Source organism: Drosophila arizonae, chromosome 2 (assembly GCF_054131065.1).
Source record: "Drosophila arizonae isolate 15081-1271.41 chromosome 2, UAZ_ARI_1.0, whole genome shotgun sequence".
NCBI classification, from domain to species: Eukaryota; Metazoa; Arthropoda; class Insecta; order Diptera; family Drosophilidae; genus Drosophila; species Drosophila arizonae.
Genome location: NC_142922.1, coordinates 12,504,836 through 12,527,982, shown reverse-complemented (window position 1 = coordinate 12,527,982; position 23,147 = coordinate 12,504,836). Strand labels below are relative to the sequence as shown.

Below are 23,147 nucleotides of genomic sequence, written 5' to 3'. Positions count from 1 at the left end.
GACTGGCCCGGTCTGGCCTGAGCCGGAGGTCGCATTCTGAGCCGACGTAAGTGAGCTTTACCGTACGGTGAGTTATTCAAGCATTCATTCAGTGTTCAGTTGAGCAACATCGAATGCCATTCGATACATGAAATAACTTTGGCTCGCTTTAGTTGTTTATTTTCATGTTGCCGTCTGCACGGAAATATTTGTGCAAATTCTTTTGGGGCTTATTTGCAAGTTTATACAATGGAGAGCAGCTCACATAACTTGGCCAGTCAGCGGCAAGCTCATCTCACTCTCTCGCTCTTCTCTACTTCTCTGCCAGTGCAGAGCTCACATAAATAAAAGTGAATAATGCGCAATATACAGCACGAAATTAGTGAGAGATGTGAGATGCAAACAAATGAGAGGGAGAGAGAGAGAGTGACAGCAGTGTAGAGATCTCTTCTACATAAAAGGCTTCTCAGCTGTTACCCACAGCATTCTTTGGGATCGCTCAACAGCTGCTATTGCCAATAATTGATATTCACCTGGCCAGCAAGGGCAGAGCGTGTCTCGTGCGTGCGTCACGATTCAGTCCTCATGCCTCAACTGTTTGCAATGTCTGAAACAGTTTTATTTGTCTTTTGCCCACGTGCACGTCTCTATTTTCAATAACAAGTAAAAATGCTGTGCGACTGCGACTTGGGGTCCTCGTCTAGTGAATTGTCGGTGCGATTCGCCTCCTGATCGACTCTCGACTTGGTTCTCGACTCCATTATATTTGTCGGTATTTTTCGCTGCTTTTTCAGCATTTAATTGGGCGTATAATTGATTGGGGCATTTCATGTTGTGGTTGTTGTTGTTGTTGTGGCTGTTGTTGTTATTGTTACTTTGGTTGCTTTTTGTTGCTTTTTCGAACGCGCTTCACTCGCCTCTTTCAGCATGCTCCTTGGCCACTAACTCATTATTTTGAGTGTGTTTCGCAGCAGCATTTGAAAATAATTTCTTCATAGAAATGGCCAAGTTTTGTGTGCGGCGTCTATTGATTTAGCATCGCCCGCTTTACTTCTTGATATCTACGAGCTCTGCCCCTCTACACCACATGCCCTTGCCACTATACTTCAGCTCACGTTCACTGTGTGTGTGTGTGTGTGTGTGTGCGTTTATAAATTTGTATTGTGTTTACTTGTATTTTGTGGTAATTAATTGTATTTGCCTTCGACTCAAAATGTCAGTGGGCTTCTAATTATTATTAGTCTAACGAAGCAAAAACGCCTGCCGCGCCCATCCGCCCCCAGTCAGCACCCACAGCCACAGCTGAGCTCGTATCCATGCCGTTTTGCCCGCCGTGTTGTCTACAGGTTGTTTGACATTAATTGATTTATTTGCCTCTCACATAAATTAGGAGCTGCCATCAGATATTTGGTTACACCAACTGTATTCGGCAGCCAGTCAGATAAGCGTACTCCTACGCCAATTAGTATAATAAAGAATAAAGCGAGAAAATGAAGTTTATTTCGACTCACAGAGTACTACATTTCACAGATGGGTATTTGATAATGTTTGAGAAGAGGAAGAAGAAGCAAGAGCTGGTTGAATCTGATGAGCTTTCCAAAGATTTCCTGTGCAATAGGTAACTTGGTCTATGATATACAGCTGTATTAAATATAGAGGAATTTAAAGTAAGTAAGTGGTCAGCCAAATTCTCGACCTTCAGCTCAGCGATATTGTCTGCACTTAGAGCTAGTTTCACTTCTCTTGATCTCAATATATACAGAGCTCAGTAGCTGCAGCTGAAGCTGTTTAAATATCATCTTGATTTCTCAGCTCTAATAAATGCACATACATATGCAGATATACTGGAGCGCTGCATCACTTCACTCACAACATACGTCAAGTAGGAGCCACTCGATATGAAGTCGATGGAGTGAGCGAGAGGCATACAATGTATTGAGTGACTTTGATTTGGAGTGCGCAAACTTTGTTAAAATGAGCGATAGTATATGAAGCCTTAAGACGGAAAGAGAGAGACGCCAAAGCCTTAAGGCATCGAGTCACTGGAGTCGCTACATGCATTCTCTACTTCGTATTTGCTCGGCTCGACTCGGCTCAAACAGACGTGATCACCTTCATGTGAGCTATTTTTCATTACTCTGTCTCTCTCTCTCTCTCTTACTCTCTCTAGCTCACTATGATCATACGCATACAGAGGGAGAGTAAGCGCATAAGAAGTGACGTGCAAAAAAAAAATAAAATAAATAAAGAAATAAAAATAAATAATTAAATAAATAAAAAGAGTAAGCCATCTCTTGCAATTATTTTATTTATTTATTTATTTAAAAGGATATTGACAACTAAATTAAAGTCAACTAAAATTAAAATAGCCTACAAAAAGTACAGCAAATTATAACAATAATATCACCAACCCGATGGGGTTATTTTATTTGTCAGTCTATGCGCCAATTATATACAGACATTGAGTTAAGTCATCTTCTCATATAATTATTACAGCTGAAGGTCACAATATTAATAGAACTTACTCTGAACAGACACGAATTGATCGTGGAATATATGCAAAAAAGGCTTTAACTAATTGTCAAACAAACTTTTGCTTGTCCCATGCTTGTGTTAGTGTCAGCTGTGTGTTATGAGTATTTCTGTAGCTGTTTGTGAGTGGCCATGGCGCATCCGCACCAACGGCAACAACTTTGCCCGCTTTGCCGTCTAACCAAAGTGAAGGGCGTAAAAGGCGGGCAGCGAAAGTTTTTGACAGCGCCGCATGTAACAACAAATTAGCAAAGCCGTCAAACTGTCAATTATTGCACAATTAGTTGGATGCGAATGAATACATGGTTACAAAGGATTTGCATGGGCTTTGGCTATTAAGGATTTCATTGAAGTCGCACATTTTGCCCTCAATGTGTTTCGAAATGTCCTGCTGTGTAGCAGATGTCTGAGCCGAGATAAGCTTGATCCGAGCAGAGCAAAGGCAGACTCCCGATACTAATCTCTGCTCAGACACAGCTCGTCTGACTCGCAGAGAATTCCATAAATAAGCTTAAAACAGAACTCAAATAGACTGTGAAAATATGCCAAACCTTTTTTGCCAATTCGAATTTAAATCAAAATCAATTTCACGTCGATTTCTACGCCATCTCCGACATCAGAGCTGGGCCTTAAAATTGATCTAGGTAAAGTGCATGTGAAGTTTTTATGCTCTCATAAAACAGAATGAGGCTGCAGCAGGAGGCGGCAGCAGCATCGGAGCAGAGCAGAGCAGAGGAGCATGCAACGCATACTTAACTGCAGCTGAGCAAACAGGCCAAAACATTGTGTGGCAGGCAATTGCAGGATGTGCAGAGTTTAGCAGAGACAATGCAGTTGGGATTGAGTTGGGGTTTGGGTTCGGGTTCGGCTTCGGGTTTCGATTCAGGCTTGGGCTTGGATTTGGTATAGCCTTTGTTTGTCCGCTCGAATGCTAGCCGCAATATGCGAATTGGAAATTATGAGCGATATCGTTGCCAGTTGGCAGGATGGGTTTGAGCAGTTGGGCCCGGGCGTGTTGGCAGCATTTTGCATTGCTCATACGCCGTGTGCTCCCAATATGCAATGTTGCGTGTCTTTGGGCCCCTGACTGTTATGTCATTTCCGTACGCCATGCTCCGTGCTCTGCACTTTTGCCGATTGATGCCGTTAGCGTGTCTATCCGTTTTGGCACCGCTTCATTGTCGCACCGCCGCACCGCCACACCGCTGCGGTTCCACATCGCTTTGAGTGATATGGGAGAGAGGGTCTAATTTATGGGGCTGGAGCTGGGGCTGGAGCTGTGAGCTTGCGCTGCATACCAATTGGCAAATGGCAACTGTCAAAGCAAGCCGACTGCCAGCAACAACAACAACAACAACAATAGCCATCTTCATGGCAATGCATTGTCAACCGAACTGGTCACCTTTGGGTGGCATGCAGTTGGACCTGGGCCTGAGGCTGCTATTAATAATTTTTGCTGTTGCTGGCAATTTTAGTGCGTCGCTAATTATGCAGCGGCCGTTCATAAATAATGTATTGCATACACTCTTACCTGTGCTTTGGCGCGTCATTAATCAACGTCTATTATGCAAAAGAAATGCAGCGGCGCGCCGCCCGGAAACGGAAGTGCGGCGCAATATGCAATAACAACAACACGCAGCGTGGAAATCACGTCACATGTCAGGCCCCGACCAGGGCAGACGCCTTGACAGTTGGACAAACTTGCCTGCATACACATGCACGCATGCACGCATGCACACATGCACACAAAAAATAAATACAAATACACATATATTTGCATGCCATTGCATGTGCGTGTGTATGTGCTTGAAATCTGCTGCATACGCATGTTTTTATTAAAGAAAAAAAAAAAAAAAAAATAATGAAGAGAGCAGAGTGAAAAAACTTTAAGCCTTTGATGGTCGGCATTTCTGCGTGATTTCCATATTATTGACAGGCAATTTGCAATATTTGCGTGAAGGTCGATGCGATGCGGCGTCATTAAAGCTCAACAATGAAAAGCCCCATTTGCATATAACGAGCTGAAAAACGACGCCTAAATGTATGCAAAGAACGGCCGCAAATGCATTTGCCGTATTGAAACGGGTTTCGGTTTTAAGCAAATCCCATCTGGGCCTCGGAATGAGTGAGTTAACGGGGCCGCATCAAGATGCTTTCCGCACTCCACTCGACATGCATATTTGATGTCTGTTGGTCATTAAAATATACAAATACAAAGAAGTCGGCGGCTGGGCGGACGGACGGACGTCTCTGCCACTCGCTCGCTCGCTGCCTCATTTTGTTGACAGGCCTGTCAAATGCCAGCCTCAGCTGCCCCCGCCTGCCGTCCCTTCATCAGCGGCACAAGAAACGGCAAAGCGTGTTCGCGGCTTGGCCCGAAAAAGAAATAATTTAATTTCGCTTGCCATGTTCGCCGCAGGCTGTCCGCTGAATTTGTTTTATTAAATAAAAAATGTAGAAAGCGCGCACACACACACACACACACAAACAGGCACACAAGCTGCAGATGGGAACTGTTGGAAAATCAAATCAAATACTCAAAACATGAACAAAATAAAAGAAGTCTGATGTGCTGCAGCACAGCTGATTGACCAGCAGATACCTTGTATGTATTTAGAAATTTAATATTTGTCACTAATATATTTATTACTAATTATATTTATCACTAATAAAGCATTGTTCACTTTATGAGAACCCATTTAGATCTTTTGATAACAGATACTGTTAATGCTAAATACTATTAACACTAATTGTTCCTTCCCAACATTACCTTGTTATGCTATTAATAGCATTATGTTAATAGCATATCTCCGATACTGATTCTCCCACTGGATCTCGGTGGTAAACGGTCCGCTGAGTACTTGCTCTCGTGGCTTTTGCTGAACTTCTTACCTTGACATTGTATATACATATCTCACCTACTACTTACATTAAAAACAAAGATTACAGCTTCCCATATATAATAAAGAGAAGGAAACTACGACTCCAAATATTTTCATTCAATCATTCATTATCGACGCCTTCACTCCAACAAATGACATTCATATTCGTTTCATGGAATACTAGCATCTTGAATTAGACGCAGTGAAGACTGATTGTGACGTACTGAAACAGAAGCGAATTATGTTTAATTTATTTATTTACTTATTTATATGGCAAACTATGTTTATAAAAATTTAGTTTGCAAGAGTTTTCCTGATGAAATTCTATCCATTAGATGGGAAAAGTAAGCCAATGAAACCCCACGAGCTATGGGCCTCTAAATGCTCCTGTTATCAGTCCAATGCACTATTATCAAAATATTCGCTTCTGATTTTGCTTTAATCAACAAAAAGCTTTATAATGTTGACTTTTTCTTTGTCATCTACTAAAGGAAACATTTCTCGGTATCCACAGTCGGTAATAATAATTGCAAGCCTTAGAAAGAGACACAGCAGGGTAAGGCAATGTTTCATTATTTAGTCTAACTATTCTCTATACATACAAATACAGGGAAACTGTATCCAAAGGCCCTTCATTCACTGCAGCAACAGTTTTTGATCTTTGCCTGGCTACAGGGTATATTGAGCCGCGTCAAGCAATGCCAACGCCTCAGAGCAGTTATTATGCCCAGGCAGGCGGGCAAACGTATTTCTGTTTACGCTAAGTAAAAGGCCAACAAATTGCAGAGAGTCACAGTAAGCCAATTTGTTAATTTTGTTGGCAGCGCATAAGGAATAATTCCGCCACGCTTACAAGTGCCAGCAGAAAGCTTAGTTAGAAAGTCCATCTGCCAGCGTTTGTTGTTGCTGTTGTTGTTGTTGTTGTTGTTGATGAAATGTGTTTACAATTCTGTTAAATAAGCTGCCGTAAAGCGCCTTGCTCGTATCGCTAAGACTTATTTAAAAGAAATGAAGCCAGCTGTTGTTTGATTCGTAAATATGAAATAAGTTCTGGCTGCCTTCGGGCGGCGGATAAGCCGAAATGTGTCAACAAAAATATTTAGCCATGAGTAAGACTTGAAAATAGTTATGGCAATGTCTTGGCCGGCATTCGATTCAGATCCAACTTTGTTTATTTGTTTTTGGGCTCTGTGCGCCCCAAGGTTTTTTTTTCCCTATTTTTTTCTTTCGAGAAACTAATCATGAGCCTTTTGTGGGCGACACGTGGCTAGAAAAAACTAAAAATTATGGCCACAAACGAGCAAATGGCATCTAATGTGCGCCTGGCGATCGGCCTCCTGCTGCCTCCAGCTGCCTGCTGCTGCCCCAGTCATTCAGTTAATATGCTTGCTGCCCCATAACTCGGAGCCTACTTCAAGCTGGACTTTGGACTCAAATCCTTTAAGTGCCATTTGGCGAGCAGCAACCGCACATAAACGCATTCGCTCGCAAGCTATCTATTTTTTCTCACTCTCTCTCTCTCTCTCTCTCTCTCTCACTCTTTCTCTCTTGCTTATTTGGCTGTATTTTTTTTCAAACGCTTTTTATGCTTTTGGATTTGCACATTTGGACACTACTTAATTATGTTGTTAGTCCCTTTTATGTCACAATTTTCATTTCGCAACATCAAATAAACTAAATGTCCTAAGGGGCGGCGGTGGGGGTGTGGCTGTACAGCATTCGCTCGCCTGACCAGTTGGGGTGTGCAAAAAAAAAACTATACAAGTAAATATGTATGTGTGTGTGTGTGTGTGTGTGTGTATATATGCACTTATGTGTGCCTATGTATATATTGGCAAACTACAAGCTCAGTTGCTATTGTTATTGTTGTTGTTGTTGCTGTAGTTGTTGTTGTCGTTTTTGTCAGCCACAATTGTCGTGGCAAGGTAAACAAAACTGCGTAAAGGTTGGGGCTGCTAACCACATCGCCCCATTGACTGCAGTCCTGAGGGTTGTTGGCCAAGGGGTTGGGCAGTGGGAGGCGGAAAAAATGTGCCTATTTGTTGTCCCACTGCCATCGTCCGTCTGTCTGTCTGCCTGTGTGTGTATGTGTGTGTGTGTGTGTGTGTATCTGTGGCTAGTTGCTATAAAATTCTGTACGAAATGACCATTTGGACTTTTAATATGCTCGAGTAATGTCTGCATTAACAGAATTCATTTGCTGGACATGGCCAGACCGGATGTCTCTCTCACTATCTCCCTCTCTCTTTCTCACTTTCTCTCTGTCATTCTTCGGCCCAGTTACCCAATTCCCTGGAAAGACAACCGGTGCGAGGCTTTAATGCGTCTCTCTGTGTGGCACAAACAAATTTATGTCTTGCTACTTGCTGAAATTGGATTTCTGGCAGCATCTAGTTACAGCTGCTTCGGCTGCTCCTGCTGCTCCTGCTAGTCCTGCTGTAGTTGTCACGTTGTTGCTTTTTAGTTTAGTTTCGTGCAAACAAAAAAAGGCACAGCTCGAGAAAGGTGAGCGCAGGCGAACGCATTTATATCCATTGCTCAGATTACAACGTGTTATCCTTTTTCATGATTTGTATAGCAGTGCACACGCCATTTGTCTCGCTTCAGCTGTCCGGCCGGTAGCCAGTCCAATTTTTTTCCATTTTCCTTTTATGGTCGTGCAGCTGGGGTGCCCCAGTAATAATTACCTGCTGCAAATGAAAGTGTCCTGGACGTGTTTCTATTCATTTGTGTCTAATTTTAATATGCCAACACTTGTCGCCTCTTGCAGAATGGCCGATTGCCGCGCAGCCTGCCCGCATTGCGTGCCATGGAGATGGCGCAGCGCACGAACTCGTCGGCCCCAACAGGAGGCGGTGCACAGTCCATGGAGGAGGCCGACAGCAGCAGTGATTCGGAAATGGAGTACATGATACCGTTGCACAGTGAGTAGCAGCAGCCAGCATCCCCACCCCCAGCCCTTAGACGAGATTTCATGCTCAGACAATAGCCATTGCCCAGTGGCAAATTCAATTAAAAATTTTTGAAACTCTGCCATCTGCACGTGCGTGACAAGGTCCACGGGCAATGCAACAACAGAGGCCATGCCCATGCCCATGCCCATGCCCATGCCCATGCCCAAGCCAGGCCACCCCCACGCCCCCTGTCAGCATCAGCATCCGATTCAGGTTCAGGTTCACTTTCAGGTTCAGGCTGAGGCTCAGTTCGAGGCATTCAGCCTGCGATATTCAGCTGGCCAGTTGACGTTGATGCGAACGACAGGTATTTCAATTTACTTTTATGTCTCGTTGCCTTATCGCGGCGCAAATTGAAACGCTATCTTGACGCAATCAGCATGCCACCGAGCCGCACTGCGATGCCCACATACAATTAAGTTAAACTCCGCTCATCAATTCTGCCGCTCTAAGCGGCTCTAGCCAGCTGAGCAGCCACTAGCAATGGGCAAAGTTTTCCGGCTTAATATATTTATGGCCGAGGCCGTAGCGAAAAAATATGAACAAGTTTTAATGCATATTTCAGCTGCGTGACTTTGAGATACTCTCTGATTTGGCTTGGTAAAATAAATTAATGCCCCAATGAATCGTTAAAAAAATATATATATTTATATTTAAAAAAAAAAATAAAAAAATAAATTAATAAATAAAAATAAAAAATAAATGGAGTGCCCCAATAAATTGCTAAAAAAATATTTTTGAAGAATTATTAAAAAAATAAAATAAAATAAAGTAAATAAATAAACAATAAAAATAAATAATAATAAATATAAAATCAATTAGAAAAATATTAAAAATATAAAATAAAAAAATATATATATAAATATAATAATAATAATATAAATTTAATTGAGTGATCCAATGAATCAATAAAAAAATAATAAATCGATAAATAAAAATAAAAAATTGAAAACTAAAATAGATACTGAAATATATATTACGAATAATATTTAACAATTTTTATTCAGCTTTATGAACGAACTTGTTCTTTTAGCTTTTTCGAGACTTTATTACTATATTTCCATGTCAGTCAATAATGTTTGTTAATCAATTTGAATTTATTCTAACTAATATTTTAATATTAGCTAAGGATATGCAATATGCCTTTCGCTATAGCTAAGGCTGGGTATGCCAGAAACCTGACAACTTATTCAAAAGTTTTTTCTTTTTGGTTGTTCTTTTTACCTCAATGCTGGCTGCAGATATGAGAAAGTTGAGCTTGAAACAGAGGCAGAGCAGCGGAAGCGTGCAAATGGTTTTAAGATCTCTTTTATGCAACTGTTTATACATAATAATATTTTTATGATTTTATTATTGCTGCCACAACAAATGCGACTTGCTGCTGCCCACATTTTGCCAAGATATCCGCAAAACTTTTGCACGCAACTTTCGAGCTCTCTATAGATATATATGTATATATGAATGTAGTTGTGCTCTGGGCAGTATTAATGATACATTTACATTTCGTTTAGTGTGTGGCCACAAATAAACTTTGCTGGGGCTGGCAGGCAACAAAGTCTCAAGACAATGCAGCTCATTTGTGATTTCAAGAGGTCTATTTCGCTGCTCTCTCCCTCTCTCTCTCTCTCGCTCTCTCTCTCTGTCTGTGTGTGTGTGTGTGTGTAGATATAGCGTTAATTTACTCAGCATTTAAGCTTGATGTTTCGCAAAAAAAAAATATAAAAAATTAAAAACGCTGTCAACTGCGCCGTCAACTGCTCAGCCGGCTGCAGGTGAAGAGCCTTACCTCTCAGGCCCAACGGCAGCAGCTGTTCCAATTTTTAGCAGCGGCCTCGTTCGTGTAACGGCTTTCAGCTGCACACCTTCCCACACACACACACAGCACAGCCGCCCATTGGGCGTACTTGTCAATATGTAACTGTGCGCTGCACCGCCCTACCCCTACCGACCCACCTGCCCTAGCTGAGGCCCGCATTTGGATTGGAGCTGTAGCTGAAGCTCTGAAGCTGACGCTGGCGGCTGTTGCCGTCGCATGCTGCATTTTTCGCTCACCTGAATGTTTGTTCAGTCAGAAAGTTTTGATTTATTTACGGCGCAAGTTTTACATTTTACACGACACTCGCCTCCAATTACACGCCGCTGCCGCTGCCGCTGCCGTTGCCGCTGCCACTGCCACTGCCTCTGCCCGCGTCGCAGCTGGGCAACACTTTCAGCGTCGCATCGCGTCGCACAGCTCAGCTCAGCTCAGCTCTGCTCTGCTCATTTACACCTCAGCTGGCGGCATCAACCCTCGTTCAGTTGCAGCAGGAGCAGCAGCAGAAGTAGCGAAAAAATAAAATAAAAGTAAAATAAAACACAAATACTTTCCTTCAGATTTTAATCGCTCACGTGAGTCCTTTGCCTTAAGGCTAACACTCACACAGCAGTACGTGTGCATGTGTGTGTGTGTGTGTGTGTATGTGTGCGTGTGCTTGGCAGTTAGTTTGTATGTTTTGGTGTGCTGGGCCAAGTAGGTAATATGTATATCGCTCTGTTGATATCGTTATTGTCGGACTTCGAGGACATTTGCATTTAAATATAAAGGCGCACTGGGTTCGCTGGGGCACGCTTAATATCAAAAGCGAATGCAACTCGATAACATCCTTATCTCAGCAGCAGTTAACTGGGTAATGAAAGCCGCACAGGCAAGCACTGAGCGTATTATATACATTTATTTTCACAAAGTAGATTCTAAATATGACCACCTTCGTCAAATTCTTATACTGAAATTATTATTAGTAAATAATATTTATTTTATTTTTTTGTGTGAGAGTTTTAAAATATCAAAATATATTTCAGACTGATGTCAGAGTGGCCTTGATAAGCGAAGCGATATGGAGCGACAATATGCGAGAAAGCTCTACATGCAGATTTACATGTAATCGCTTAAAACATGTCAGAGTGAAAGCGAAGCGAGAAGAGAGCCAAAGCGACAAGTAAAGCGAGTTTCAAGAAAGCATTCCTGAATCGTTTTCTCGCATTATAGCATGATATATATTTATATATATTAAATATTTTTATATATGTTTTGCTCTCAATTATTTTTGAATTGTCAATAATCAAAAGTATTGATAGTATCATGATAAAAAGACTGAGACTAAAATTTGAACACTCGCAATGTTTTTCTCTTTGCGGATAGCTTTCACTCTGTCATGTCATCGCTTTGCAGATGGCTGCAATAATTATCGCTTATAGCATCGCATCGCTTATCGCGGCCACTCTGACTCAGCCTTGGGCCGTAAGCTAAAGGCCCCAGTTGCTATTACTTAAAGCTTAGGCTATTCTTAAGCTTAGATTAATTCTGCACTATTAAGAAAATAACAATAAAATATCCGAGGCAGAAACACGAAACATACCTAAATGCCCTGAAATATTTACGCTTAGCATATGATTTATTTATAATTAACTAATTACTCGCTCAACAAGAGTAATTGAATACTTTAAGTAATATATAATATAATAAGCAAAGGGAGTAAATATAATTGTCAATTGACAATTGAATTTAATTGCAGCAGATATATTATCTTATCAAATATTATATATATATATATATTATATATATATATATATATATATATATTATCTTCAAATTTCAAATACTTCTGCTGTGTGATATGTGCTCTATATAGAATTTACAATTTCTTTAATATTATTTATATTTAATGCATGCAAATATTCGAAATAACTTTGTTGTTTGACTTGAGTGCAGAGTGTGAATAGTTTTTTGCGTAGATATTTGATATTCACGTGTATTTTCGCATTCAAAACTCAATTGCAACTGCAACTGCAACTGCAACTGCAACTGGCATTGCAATTGCTAGTTTGTGATTGTTGGCTGCGAAATCAACATGGCTCGCAAACTTGAGCAGCATTCGGTTTGTTTGCGTTGCTTGAGCATGAATATGCAGAGCGAGTTGAGTTTCCGTGTGAGTTGCGCTCGCAGCTGCAGCGCTGCTCTAATTGTTAAATGAAAAATGAATTAGAATGCATTTCTAGCCATGCCCCCGATGCATGTAGAACGAGCATCGAGTCTAGGCGAGAATCGAAAGATCAAAGTAATTTTGTGGAGCGCGCCAATTAGCTTCAAGGGCTTGAATTTTGTTTCTTTCTTTTGCAACTATTTTGGCACTAAAATTACATTTGCATTTCCGCTTAAAGCAAACGACCTTGAAGGCGTCGTAGGCCAACTGTGAGGCAGAAAACAAACGCCAGCAGCTGCTAGCCATGGCCAAAGAGACCGAAACCATTAAAGCCGCCAGCCACTTCGTCAGCCACTTTGCCTCGCCTTAGCCGCAACATAGCTGCGTGCTTAGCTCCGCCGCCTGCCGCCCGCCGCCGCCTTGGCCATGTTTCTAATACGCTTTCGGCTAAAGTAACAGTTGCTAAAATGTTTTCTATTGTTTTCACGCTCAACAAAAGGCAGACAATTAGTTTTCTTAAGCGACAAATCAAGTAGAAATTAAGTGGAGACGGGTGAAAGCAGCGGCAAAGGCGCTTAGCCTGTTTGGGGTGGCTTGATGTCCTCTTGGCCGTGGGGTTGGGTGATCGGAGCTCCCTTCTTCGGCTGCTCGGGTGGTTTAAGGGCGCGCAAATGATAACAAAACAAAAGTGGATTATTGGCTCTTTAGCGCATAAACAATAGTGTGTACTATGTGCGGGGTTGTCTGTAAATGCGTGAGAGTTACTGCTTGTGTGTGTGTGCGTGCTGTTTGTTTGTCTATAATATGCTTAACATTTGACATTATTCTGCTGTTGCTGCTGCTGCTGTTCGCAAAGCCGCTCATGCCAGAGTCAAGGTGCGCCTATCCGCGTCACAATGTAGCCGCCGTTACATGGGAAACACAAGTACTTTGTGCGACATCCTCTTAAGCAGCATCAGAGAGCAGAGTATAACAGCTGGCCGTGCCATAAACCTACCTTACACTGGGAAATTTAGCAGCTCAGTGTGCTATAAAGCATTCGATTCAGCACGCTTAGCAGAGACACGAACCATTTCGAACTGTGAGATTGCGCAGGCCTGAGCGAGCCGCGACACGAAGTTGGCCAGGACGATTGGAAGGCGATTCGTGTGCGTGCCGGACTCGGAGCGAAGGCAGCGCGGCAGCGACGCCGGCAGAATAACGGTATGCCTCAGCGGACAATGTCTTTGACTATTTGGGAGGACGACGAGCGCGCTTCGCAATCAGTTTGAATTGTGTCCTCGTAAAGAAAGGATATTCGTTACATTGTTGTTAAGTTGTTATTATAATTTCCAAACAAACCAACAAAAAACATCCAAAACCAAAACCAAAAAAAAAAAAAAAAAAACAAACAAACAAAAAGAAAACAAAAATCAAAAACAAAAACAAAAACAAAAAATCTAAGCAAAACAAAATAACAACACCCATCTATTAACGCAACAACTGCAACACGGAAATTCAAACGCAAAGTAAAAACAACAAAATAAAACCCAAACATCAAAATATAAACTCAAAACGCAGTTCACGACGCGACAAATAGTCGAAAATCTAAAATAAATTAAAAAACATAAAAATAAAACTGAAAAAAAATTTTAGACAAAGTAAATAAGTTTAATTGTTTGTAGAATTTGATAATACTGCTTTTATCTGTTAAAAAAATAAAAATTTAGTTTTATATTATTTTCGAGCTGAGTTTCATCTAAGTTTCATTTTCATTTCAAGTTATTTTGCGTTGATTTAAGTCGATTTAAAAGTGAAATTCCAATTGAATTTTTCGTAGCATACTTTTTGGGGCAACGTGCTGTGAGACTCTGATAGTGTCTGATTGTGAATGGGCATAGTTTAAGTTTATGTATTTCTATTTTAACGTGCAATTTTACACATGCACTTGATGTTTTATGTGCGATTTGCTGAAGAGTCTGAACATAAAAATTGTTGTACGCATCGATTTTAGTTCTATTTACAAGGAACACAATGACTTTTTGTCTGCTGCTGCTTTTGGTGTTGGTGTTGGTGTCGGTGCTGGTGTTGCGGTGTTTGCCTTTCGTTTTCTTCTTCTTAATTTTTTTGGACACACTATGTACAACAACAATATGCACACACATACACATGCATGCACAGATACATGCACACATTCTGCCACTTCGGCTTATGTGGCACATAAACCGACAACGAGCAGCCAATAAATGCTTTCAGCCAGCCAGCCAACGCCGAAAGCCGCCGACACAGCGTGGCCATATAAAAAGGCCAGTGCATTTGTGTGTATGAATCATACACACATACACACACTTACACACACAAATTTCAGTTAGATGACAACGAATGCTGTGTATTGTACACTGTTTTTTTTTTGGCATTTGTTATACACTCGTTGCTTTTTACTGCGTCTACTCTGTATGTGTGTGTGTGTGTGTTGTATGTGTTTTTGGCTTTCAAAAATAAAAATATAAGTTTATATTTATACATAACATTTGTCCGTCTCCTCCGGCTCTGTGCCGCTGTCTGGGGCTTTTGTGCGCGTTGCGCTATAAAAACCGGAAGCGTTAGACTGACGTTAACGCCGACTGAGGCGCTGGCTCTGGCTCAGTAGCTGTGGCTGTCGCAGCGCCTGATCCTGACACTTGCCAACACTTGGGGCGTGCGATTTTTGGAGTTTGAAGAGTTTTGGGTTTTCTGGTTTCTCGTTTCTTGTTTCTCGTTTCTCGTTTCTCGCTTTTGGCTTCTGTTGTTTTGTCTCTTGGGCGCGCGTCGCTCGCATAAAAAGCAGCGCTTACATTCAGCTGCCTTTTATTATTATTGTTATAATTTTGTTCGTGTTGTTCTTGCTGCTGCTGCTGCTGCTGCTGCTGTTTCGCATTGCGTTACGCGCATAATTTTTATTTTTTGTTGGCTCAAGCTTTGCTTTGTATACACACAAATACACGCTCACCCGAAAATCGTAAAATATTAAATTTAATTTTTCAAATGATGTGTGAATGGCTTAGGCTTGATATACGATAATGCCCGCGCCCCAGAACGTTATGTTTGTGCTTAAGGAACATCATAAAACCGAATCATAAAAACTGCAATTACCCAAAAAGAGAGAGGGAAAAAAAAGATGATGGCTTAGCACTCTGAAGCACGCAGCACGCAGCTGATGGGGCCTTGGAGAAGGGTTATTTCGTAGTGTTGCCCCAAATAATCAGATTAGTTAAATAAATATGAAAAAATAAATTTGAAATTTATTAAATGAGGTTCAGTCCAAAAGCACGTTTCATATTTGTTAATTACCTTTTTAATATACTAAAAAAAATGCAAACACAACTATTAAATATAATTTAATTTTTAATTTGATGAATATTTAATTTCAAGCATTAACAATAATAATAATATTTAATTATTAATTTTTTGTTATATATTTTCATGACATATGATTTACATTTAAATAACTTAATTTGTACGTGTATTTATATATATATTCAATTATATACTTATATGCATTAAAACAAAAATTCCTTTTTTTAACCAGTAAAAATTGGAAAGCGCCAGAACTTGTAGAAAAAAGTTAATATCTTATTGGTCTGTGATAAGTGAAGGGAAGGCAAAATTAAATAGTAAAAATTGAATCAAAAACTGCAAACGCAAAACGGCAGGCGGCAAATAAATGCGAGCACAAACCGCAAAAAAAACTTTTGAAATTAGTAAAATTGTAGAAATCATTTAACGCACCAAATGATTTCCGTAAAATATTAAAAAAGGAACACGCAAAACCAACAACCTGCAACAACAGCAATTAAAAGTGCGGTTTCACACAACACACAAAAATATATAAATATAAACGACAACAACAAAATCAAAATAAATATATTTAAAATAAAAGACAAACGTATGCTCCGAAAATTATTTTAACACGATTTGATGATACACATCAACTGTGAGGCGGCACTTCATTAAACATCAAAGCGAGTTGCGTTAAACCGCAAAACGTGCAACAGCAACACCACAGCGACAGCACCACAAATAACAGCAGCAGCAGCAGCAGCAGCGGCAGCAGCAACAGCTACAGCAGCAATCGAAAAAATGTTGGCAATGCCCACACTAATGATGCCAGCAACAGCACAGATGACGCTCAGCAGTCAGCCGCTGTCGGTCGGGGCCAAGCCGTACGAGACGAAGCTGCTGGCCATACACCAGACGCATCTGCAGCAGCAGCAGCAGCAGGCTACGGCACAGCAGCAGCAGCAGCAGCAGCAGGCCCAGCACCAGGTCAATGTTAAGCAGCAGCAATCGTCTCAGCAAATGTCCATTGTTACGACTCAGCAGCAGCAGCATCCGCAGTCCCAGTCGCCGCATCAGCAGCAGTCGCAGCAGCAGGCAGTCGCAGCAGCAGCAGCAGCTGCCGCCGCAGCCGCTCATCATCAGCAGCAGCAGCAAGCAGCCGTGGCCGCTGCCGTCTGTGCCGCCCAGCAGCAGGCGGTGGCCGTGCAACAGCAGCAGCAGCAGCAACAACAACAGCAGCAGCAACAGCAGCAACAACAACAGCAGCAGCAACAGCAGCAATACCAAATTCACTCGCAGCAACAGTCGCCGCAGCAGGTGCTTAGCGTATCGCCCAAGCAGGGTAAGAATCACTTTATGCCATGAATAGAATAAGAATTACAAATATAATTAGCGTATAATTCCCAAGTACATTAAGTCCAGCGACTTGATTGCCCTGCGCTCCATTTCGATTACTTTACGAGCGATGCCAACACTTTGGGCCCACTTATCGATTTGCCTTTATGGCTGCCAGCCCAGGAATTTCACGAGTTTTACGAGACGGGCGCAGTTCGAGTAACGCTTTTTATGATGCCTCGTAAAAGCTGGCCAAGCCCGTAATGGCCAACTGTCTAATGCTATTTGGGCCGTCAAACTTTCACTTCTTCACTTTCGGTTTCAAAGAGACTGAAGTCGAGCTAAACTAAACGGAAATAGGTATTTTGATATTGGTGTTGGTGCAATTATAGTGCCCATTGCTAGGTGTTTACTTTCATTCAATTGTCTTTGGTGTTGTTGTGTTCAATCAAATAGAAATCAATTTGAAATTATTGACAATTTCCACTTTGGCATTGGCTCAGCGATTTGCTTTTGATTTTGTCATAGCCATTGCTAAACGAAAGGTAAACACACACAAGCACACACACACACACAGGGAAGCAAACAAAACTAACGTCAAGTCTGGCTGTGTGGAAGGCAAAAGTAAATAGCATAAGAAAGTCTGCCTGAACAGGACTCTGGTTCAGTGTGTGGGCGGGGGGCGGTGGGCGCGGCTGTTTGTTATTTTTTTTTTTTTTTTTTTTGTGTAACGCCCACAAAGTGAAAACTGCACTAAGCAAACAGCCGAACACTGAGCTCCTCAGACAACCAGCCAGACGGAGCAGGAGACGAGACGCTGCCAATTGAGCCCAGTTGAAGTGCATTGGACAACGTGACGCATACGTAACACTTAAACGCACGTCCGCACTTGACCAGACGTGGCGCAGGGCGGCGAGGGGTGGCAGGGGACTAGGGGACAAAGTATTGAGAATTGAAAATCGAAGGGAATCGAATCGAAGCGAATCAAAGTTTCAACTTCTCTGCAAAAACTTTGCTGCTGTTGCGTTGCGGCAAATTTGTTTTGAAATTTGCAATGCTCGTTCCCCGTCGAGTGTCTGCTGAAATTTTCAATTGAATTCGTTGTAAGATCCACAGGCGAATTGCCAAAAAGCGAGTGAGACGAAAAGGGGCGACTAAAAGCAGCAGCAGCAGCAGGAGCAGTTGTCGTCATGCTTGTCCTTCCACAAAGCAAACAGACAAAGCGCATTGCAAACGACAACAGCAACAGCAGCAACAACAGCAACAGCAACAGCAACAACGAGCAAGCGTTAAATTTGGCTTATAAAGTGGCCCGGTGTCTGGCTCTCCCTATGTGCACTCGCAGTGTCCTTCTTTGTTAAACTCTAAGGACGTTGACAGATGCGTTCGCCCAGGCGTTGGCACAGCTGCCAAGTAGCCGCCATTGTTGCTGCTGTTGCTGCTGTTGCTGCGTCTCGTGGGCGTCTCAACTTTAAGCAGGTGATCGATTTTCTACTCCCACCCCCTCTCTCTCAACCTCTTTCTCCTTAAAGCCATTTGCCGAAATTTAAAATTTAAACAGCTAACAGCATTTGTGCAACATAAAATTGGGAAAATAAAATAGATTTATGAAATATATTTTCCCATAAATATAATAAATATTTTCTATTTATTTTGTACTTTTTATTTTTTTTTTTTTTCTGCTTGCAGCAAAAAGTGTGCATAAATTTGAATTTATTGCGTATGCAAATGAATATCTATTGTGTTATTTTTTATATTCATTTATGTGACATTAAATTTCAAACTATATAAATTTTGATCAAATGCGAAAAATATACAATTAATTTAATTGAATTAAAGCATAAATGTTATTTATATTATAAATTTTGATTAATTTAATTGACATGGATCAAATTTGTAATTTAGGTCAAAATATTTCAGCTCGTTATTTTTTTCAGCCAAACTAAAGGCCTCAGTTTGCTTTATTCTTAAATTAGTTTTGATTTTAAAATTATTATAAATTATTTTTTATTAGTCCTAGTCTCAAGGAAATAAATTAATAAACTCATTACAGAGTTCACATATTTAAAAAAAAGTTTACATTTTAATATTTCATTATGTATATAATCTATATATTCTCATGAGCATTCGCTCAGTCAGATGACTCGAAATTGACTATTGATTCCTGTTACCTGTAATGGTGTAACTGTAATGTTGATGATAATTATTCAGGGCACTCGGTGCATTCGCCATTGCATTTTGTCAACCTGTTTGCCGTTGAGCCAGTTGAGTCAGTCCAGTGCGGGTCGCTGCCAAGCCGTCGTTGGCCATTATTGCCGTTATGTGAAGCTGTTAAGTACGATTGCGGCCATTAGCCAGACAATCGGCTCTGCCTGCGCCGCCTGCCTTGGCTGCCCTGGCTCGGCTCTAACGAGTCGCTTACGTGCGTGGTTATGCTTTAAATATGCCAGCATCCACTTGTGGCGCCTCGTTGCCATTTTCCTCAGACATTTTTCCACCATTTAGCTTGGCGCTATTGTTGTAGTTGTTGCTGTTGTTGCTGTGGCTGTTGTTGTTGTTGCTGTTGCTGCTGTAAGTGGTCAATGGTTTTGAAAATTGAAAACCATATATCAATGGCCTACACTGAGCGAATAAGTTTGTTCTCAAGCAACTTGATGCACTCTTTGCTCAGCTCAGCTCTTGGCCATTATCGCAGCTCTCTGTCACTCTCTCTCTCTCTCTCTCGCTCTCTCTTTAGTATTTTGCTGTTGTTGCGCTTTTTCTTATGGGCTTTCATTTATTTGCTATTAACCTGTCATTGTTCATTTTTATTATTGTGTGGTTTTTATGCCCGTCTGGCTACCCAGCTCCCACTGCTTTGCTTTGCGCTGTCTGCTGATGCTACTCCTGCTACTCCTGCTACTCCTGCTACTCCTGCTGTGGCTGTGTCTGTTTCTGTGGTTGTTGTTCTTGTTGCAATTGTGTCTCGCGGCATTTTCCGGCACTTGGCAGCGCTACACATGAGTGTGTCTGTCTGTGTGTGTGTGTGTGTGTGTACTTATGTTTGGGGTTGTTTGTGTGCGTGCAATAAATTGTTATTATCGCCACGCTGCAGCATGTCCTCGTCGTCGCCTTCTGTGCCCTTTCTGAATGGCCACATCCTCTCATGCCTCAGCTGATTCTCATCCGGAGCGGCGACAGCCAATGCTAAGATTTATAACTTTTATTATTATTGAAGCTTACGCTCTCCGTTTAATATTTGCCGCATTTATCTGGTCACGTTCAGTTTACAGTTTCATGTGGAGCTGCCGCTGCTCCTACTGTTGCTGCTGCTCCTGCCGCTGCTGACCTGCTTGGTTTATGACTAGAAAATCAATCATACGGCATGTTGACGGCTGTGTAAACCTAAGCGCGCTCACCTGACACTTGCCATCACATCGTGTCAGATCGGATCTGTCGCATAGTGTTTTAATTTTTTAGCAGCAACTGAGTGGCATTCATTGATATCGACTGTCAGGCGTGTCTTTGTGGAGCTGCCAGTGCGCTACCTGCTTTACAGATGAGCTGATGGCTCCACACATACATATATAAAATATAGATGGATGATATATAGATTTCGCTATGTACTGGTGAAACAAAGCAAAATCCGAGAGCTCCTATAAGCGCCTCATTGCCAAACACAATGATCGGAGTTCTCGCTCATTTACTTCATTTACGTGCTGTACGGAAAACATGACGACGGGAGGGTAGAGCAGAAGCAGCAGAAGGAGGAGGCGGAGGCGAAGGCGGAGATAAAGGAGGAGACAGATTAGTATGCTCGTCGTTTGCAAGGGCCAAGTAACTGTCGTTCATTTTCTGCAACCGACAGGGTGACATACACACACACACACACACACATACACATAGAGCGACTGTCGCCTTGTTATTAAGTGAGGGGACAGCTAGAGCTCCAGCTCCAGCTCCAGCTCCAGCTATAGCTATGACTGCAGATGCTCAGACAGAGGCAAAAGTTTTTACAGACCTCCAGCTGGCCATAGTTGGTGCACCGTTGGCCACCTCCGGCTGGGGCTGGAGTGAGTCGATGCTTTTTGTTTTTTAAATGCCAGCAAACAACAAAAGCAGCATAAGGCAGTTTGGACAGCCGGGATGAGCATACAACTACGTAGCTAATACTTTAGCAGCCGGATTAGGTTCAATTGGAGCGGGCAGCCAGGCAAAGGACATGCAGTACAAAAAAGAAAAAAATTGAAAGCCCAACGGCCGAGGGACGTAGGTGGCTAGGTAAAGCGAATGACAACAAAAAAGTGAAAGAGAAAAAAGAAGAAGAGACAAGAGCAGACACACACACACAGCAAAGCAGGACAACAATAAAAAGTACTCTTGTACACAGCATTAAAGTTTAAGCGTTGGTAAATTCCAACAGCTTCCGCTTAGTTGGACCGCATGGACACGGACGTCGCACAGCAGAGACAATGAAGCTCGACAAGACTTTTAAGAGTGTGTGTGGGTGTGCGTGGGTGTGCATGGGTGTGTGCGTGAGTGTGTGGGTGGCAGGTGCGTTCATGTGCGTACTTGTGCGCAAATGTTAAGTGAGATTACGAATATCGATCAAGCGGCTGGGCGAAAGTTTCATGTTCCGGTTATTAATGATGCTCCACAGCTCCAGCTGGAGAGCTCCTGCAATCCTGGACTCCTTTCGCTGCACATTGTAAATGCCAATAATAAAAGCATTTCATACTTTTAAGCGTTGCGGTTAGCGATAAAATAAAAACTTTTGTTTGCTGCTGCACAATTAACACACACACACACACACACACGCATGTGTGCCAGGCAGTTGACATTGTGTCTGGCTTTCCTGCCGGCTCGCGGACCCGCCACTTTTGCAATCGTCAATACTGATCAATATTTGATATACAAATTTTTAATGTTGATGGCGTGGACAAGCAGCAGGAGCAGGAGGCATGGTGCAGGAGCAGCGGGCGAAGCGGCACCTGCATGCAAATCATTCGGCGACGTTTGTTTGCTTGTCTGCGTGGGCCGAATGAAAATAATCGATTCAGCTTGCCGCGCTTCAGAGCGGCTCGTGTGCTCGAGGTCAACTTGGGGTCACGCTGAGCAGCAGGCGGCAGCTGAAAGCGGCCGCAAGAGTCGTAGCCATGGCCGTATCCCTAGCCGTAGCCGTAGCCGTAGCCACAACCGCCGCAGCCGTTGCCGAGACGCCTTGCAGCCATTTTGACATTTGGTCGCAGTGCGCCTTTGTCTTTGGCGTTGACATAGCAACAGCGACCGGTCCAGTGGTTATGCCTCCTGCTACTCCTGCTGCTGCTGGCCACATTTGCACAATGCGCCGCGCACATGACATTGTCATTGCTGTCTGACGCCTGGCCGCGGCCGACGTCAGCGCAGCACTTTTTAAAATGACTAACGGCATTGGTGGCAGCGTGACCGCGGGGCAGCGGGGCAGCGGGGCAGCCGGGTTGCCTGGTAGCCTGGCAGTGGTCGCAGCACACGAAAGTCCACAAAGCCACATTCGTCTGTGCGGCGCAGCTTGCCGCTTGCCGCTTGCCGCTTGCCGCTTGCAGCTTGGGGCATGCCCTTTGTTTTGCAGCTGGCGCTCACAGCTCGTTTGGCTGCCGCGTGACCAGCCAAACAAGCCAAACGGACAGCACACAGCTCCGCAGAGCGCCACTGAGCTCCACAGCCCACCGCAGACTACCACAGACGACCCAGGCACAACCACACTCAACCGCTGTGGCTCGCTCGCCGGTCGCCGATTTGTATATTTGGTGGCAGCATAATTTATTGATTGAGTGTTTGGCCAGTCAAGCGTCGCTCTTCTCCTCGCCCCTCCCAACAACCAACGATCCCCAACCCGAATCGCGCTCAACCCCAATTTTCCATTGTCACTCGCTCTGTCTCCCTCTCTCTCTCTCTCTCTCTCTCTCTCTCTCTCTGGGCTTTCTCCTTCTCCGACAGCCCTTTTTCTTGTTTCCTCTCTGCTCTGCATTTGGTTTGATTTTGTCAGCTACGCTTTGCTGCGCTTTTCGCCAGCTTTTGCTTGCTGTTAACTATATTTCTGCAAGTGCCATGCCCACCGACCGCCCAGCTCAGCCTTGCCAGCTCTGGACTCTTTCCTGCTCGCTGGCAGCGCTAAAAATTTAAATTGGTTTGTTTTGTATTGCGGCTGCTTCTGTGGCTCCTGCTGCTACTGCTGCTCCTGCTGCTGCTCC

At 42.8% G+C, this 23,147-nt stretch overlaps 1 protein-coding gene across 8 annotated transcripts in view; it reads left to right on the top strand.

Moving 5' to 3' along the window:
• Nucleotides 1-23,147, top strand: part of trv (trivet) — a 77,378-nt gene that overhangs the window by 15,224 nt on the left and 39,007 nt on the right. For 4 of the 8 annotated variants that reach the window (XM_089463017.1, XM_089463020.1, XM_089463019.1 and 1 more), the window contains exon 3: nucleotides 8,164-8,317. In XM_089463017.1, coding sequence (XP_089319143.1) covers nucleotides 8,164-8,317 — 154 coding nt within the window. Of the gene's footprint in view, nucleotides 1-8,163; nucleotides 8,318-13,122; nucleotides 13,963-15,853; nucleotides 16,946-23,147 lie in introns of those variants that run through there. The other 4 variants (XM_089463022.1, XM_089463021.1, XM_018000385.2 and 1 more) reach the window with 4 other exon arrangements.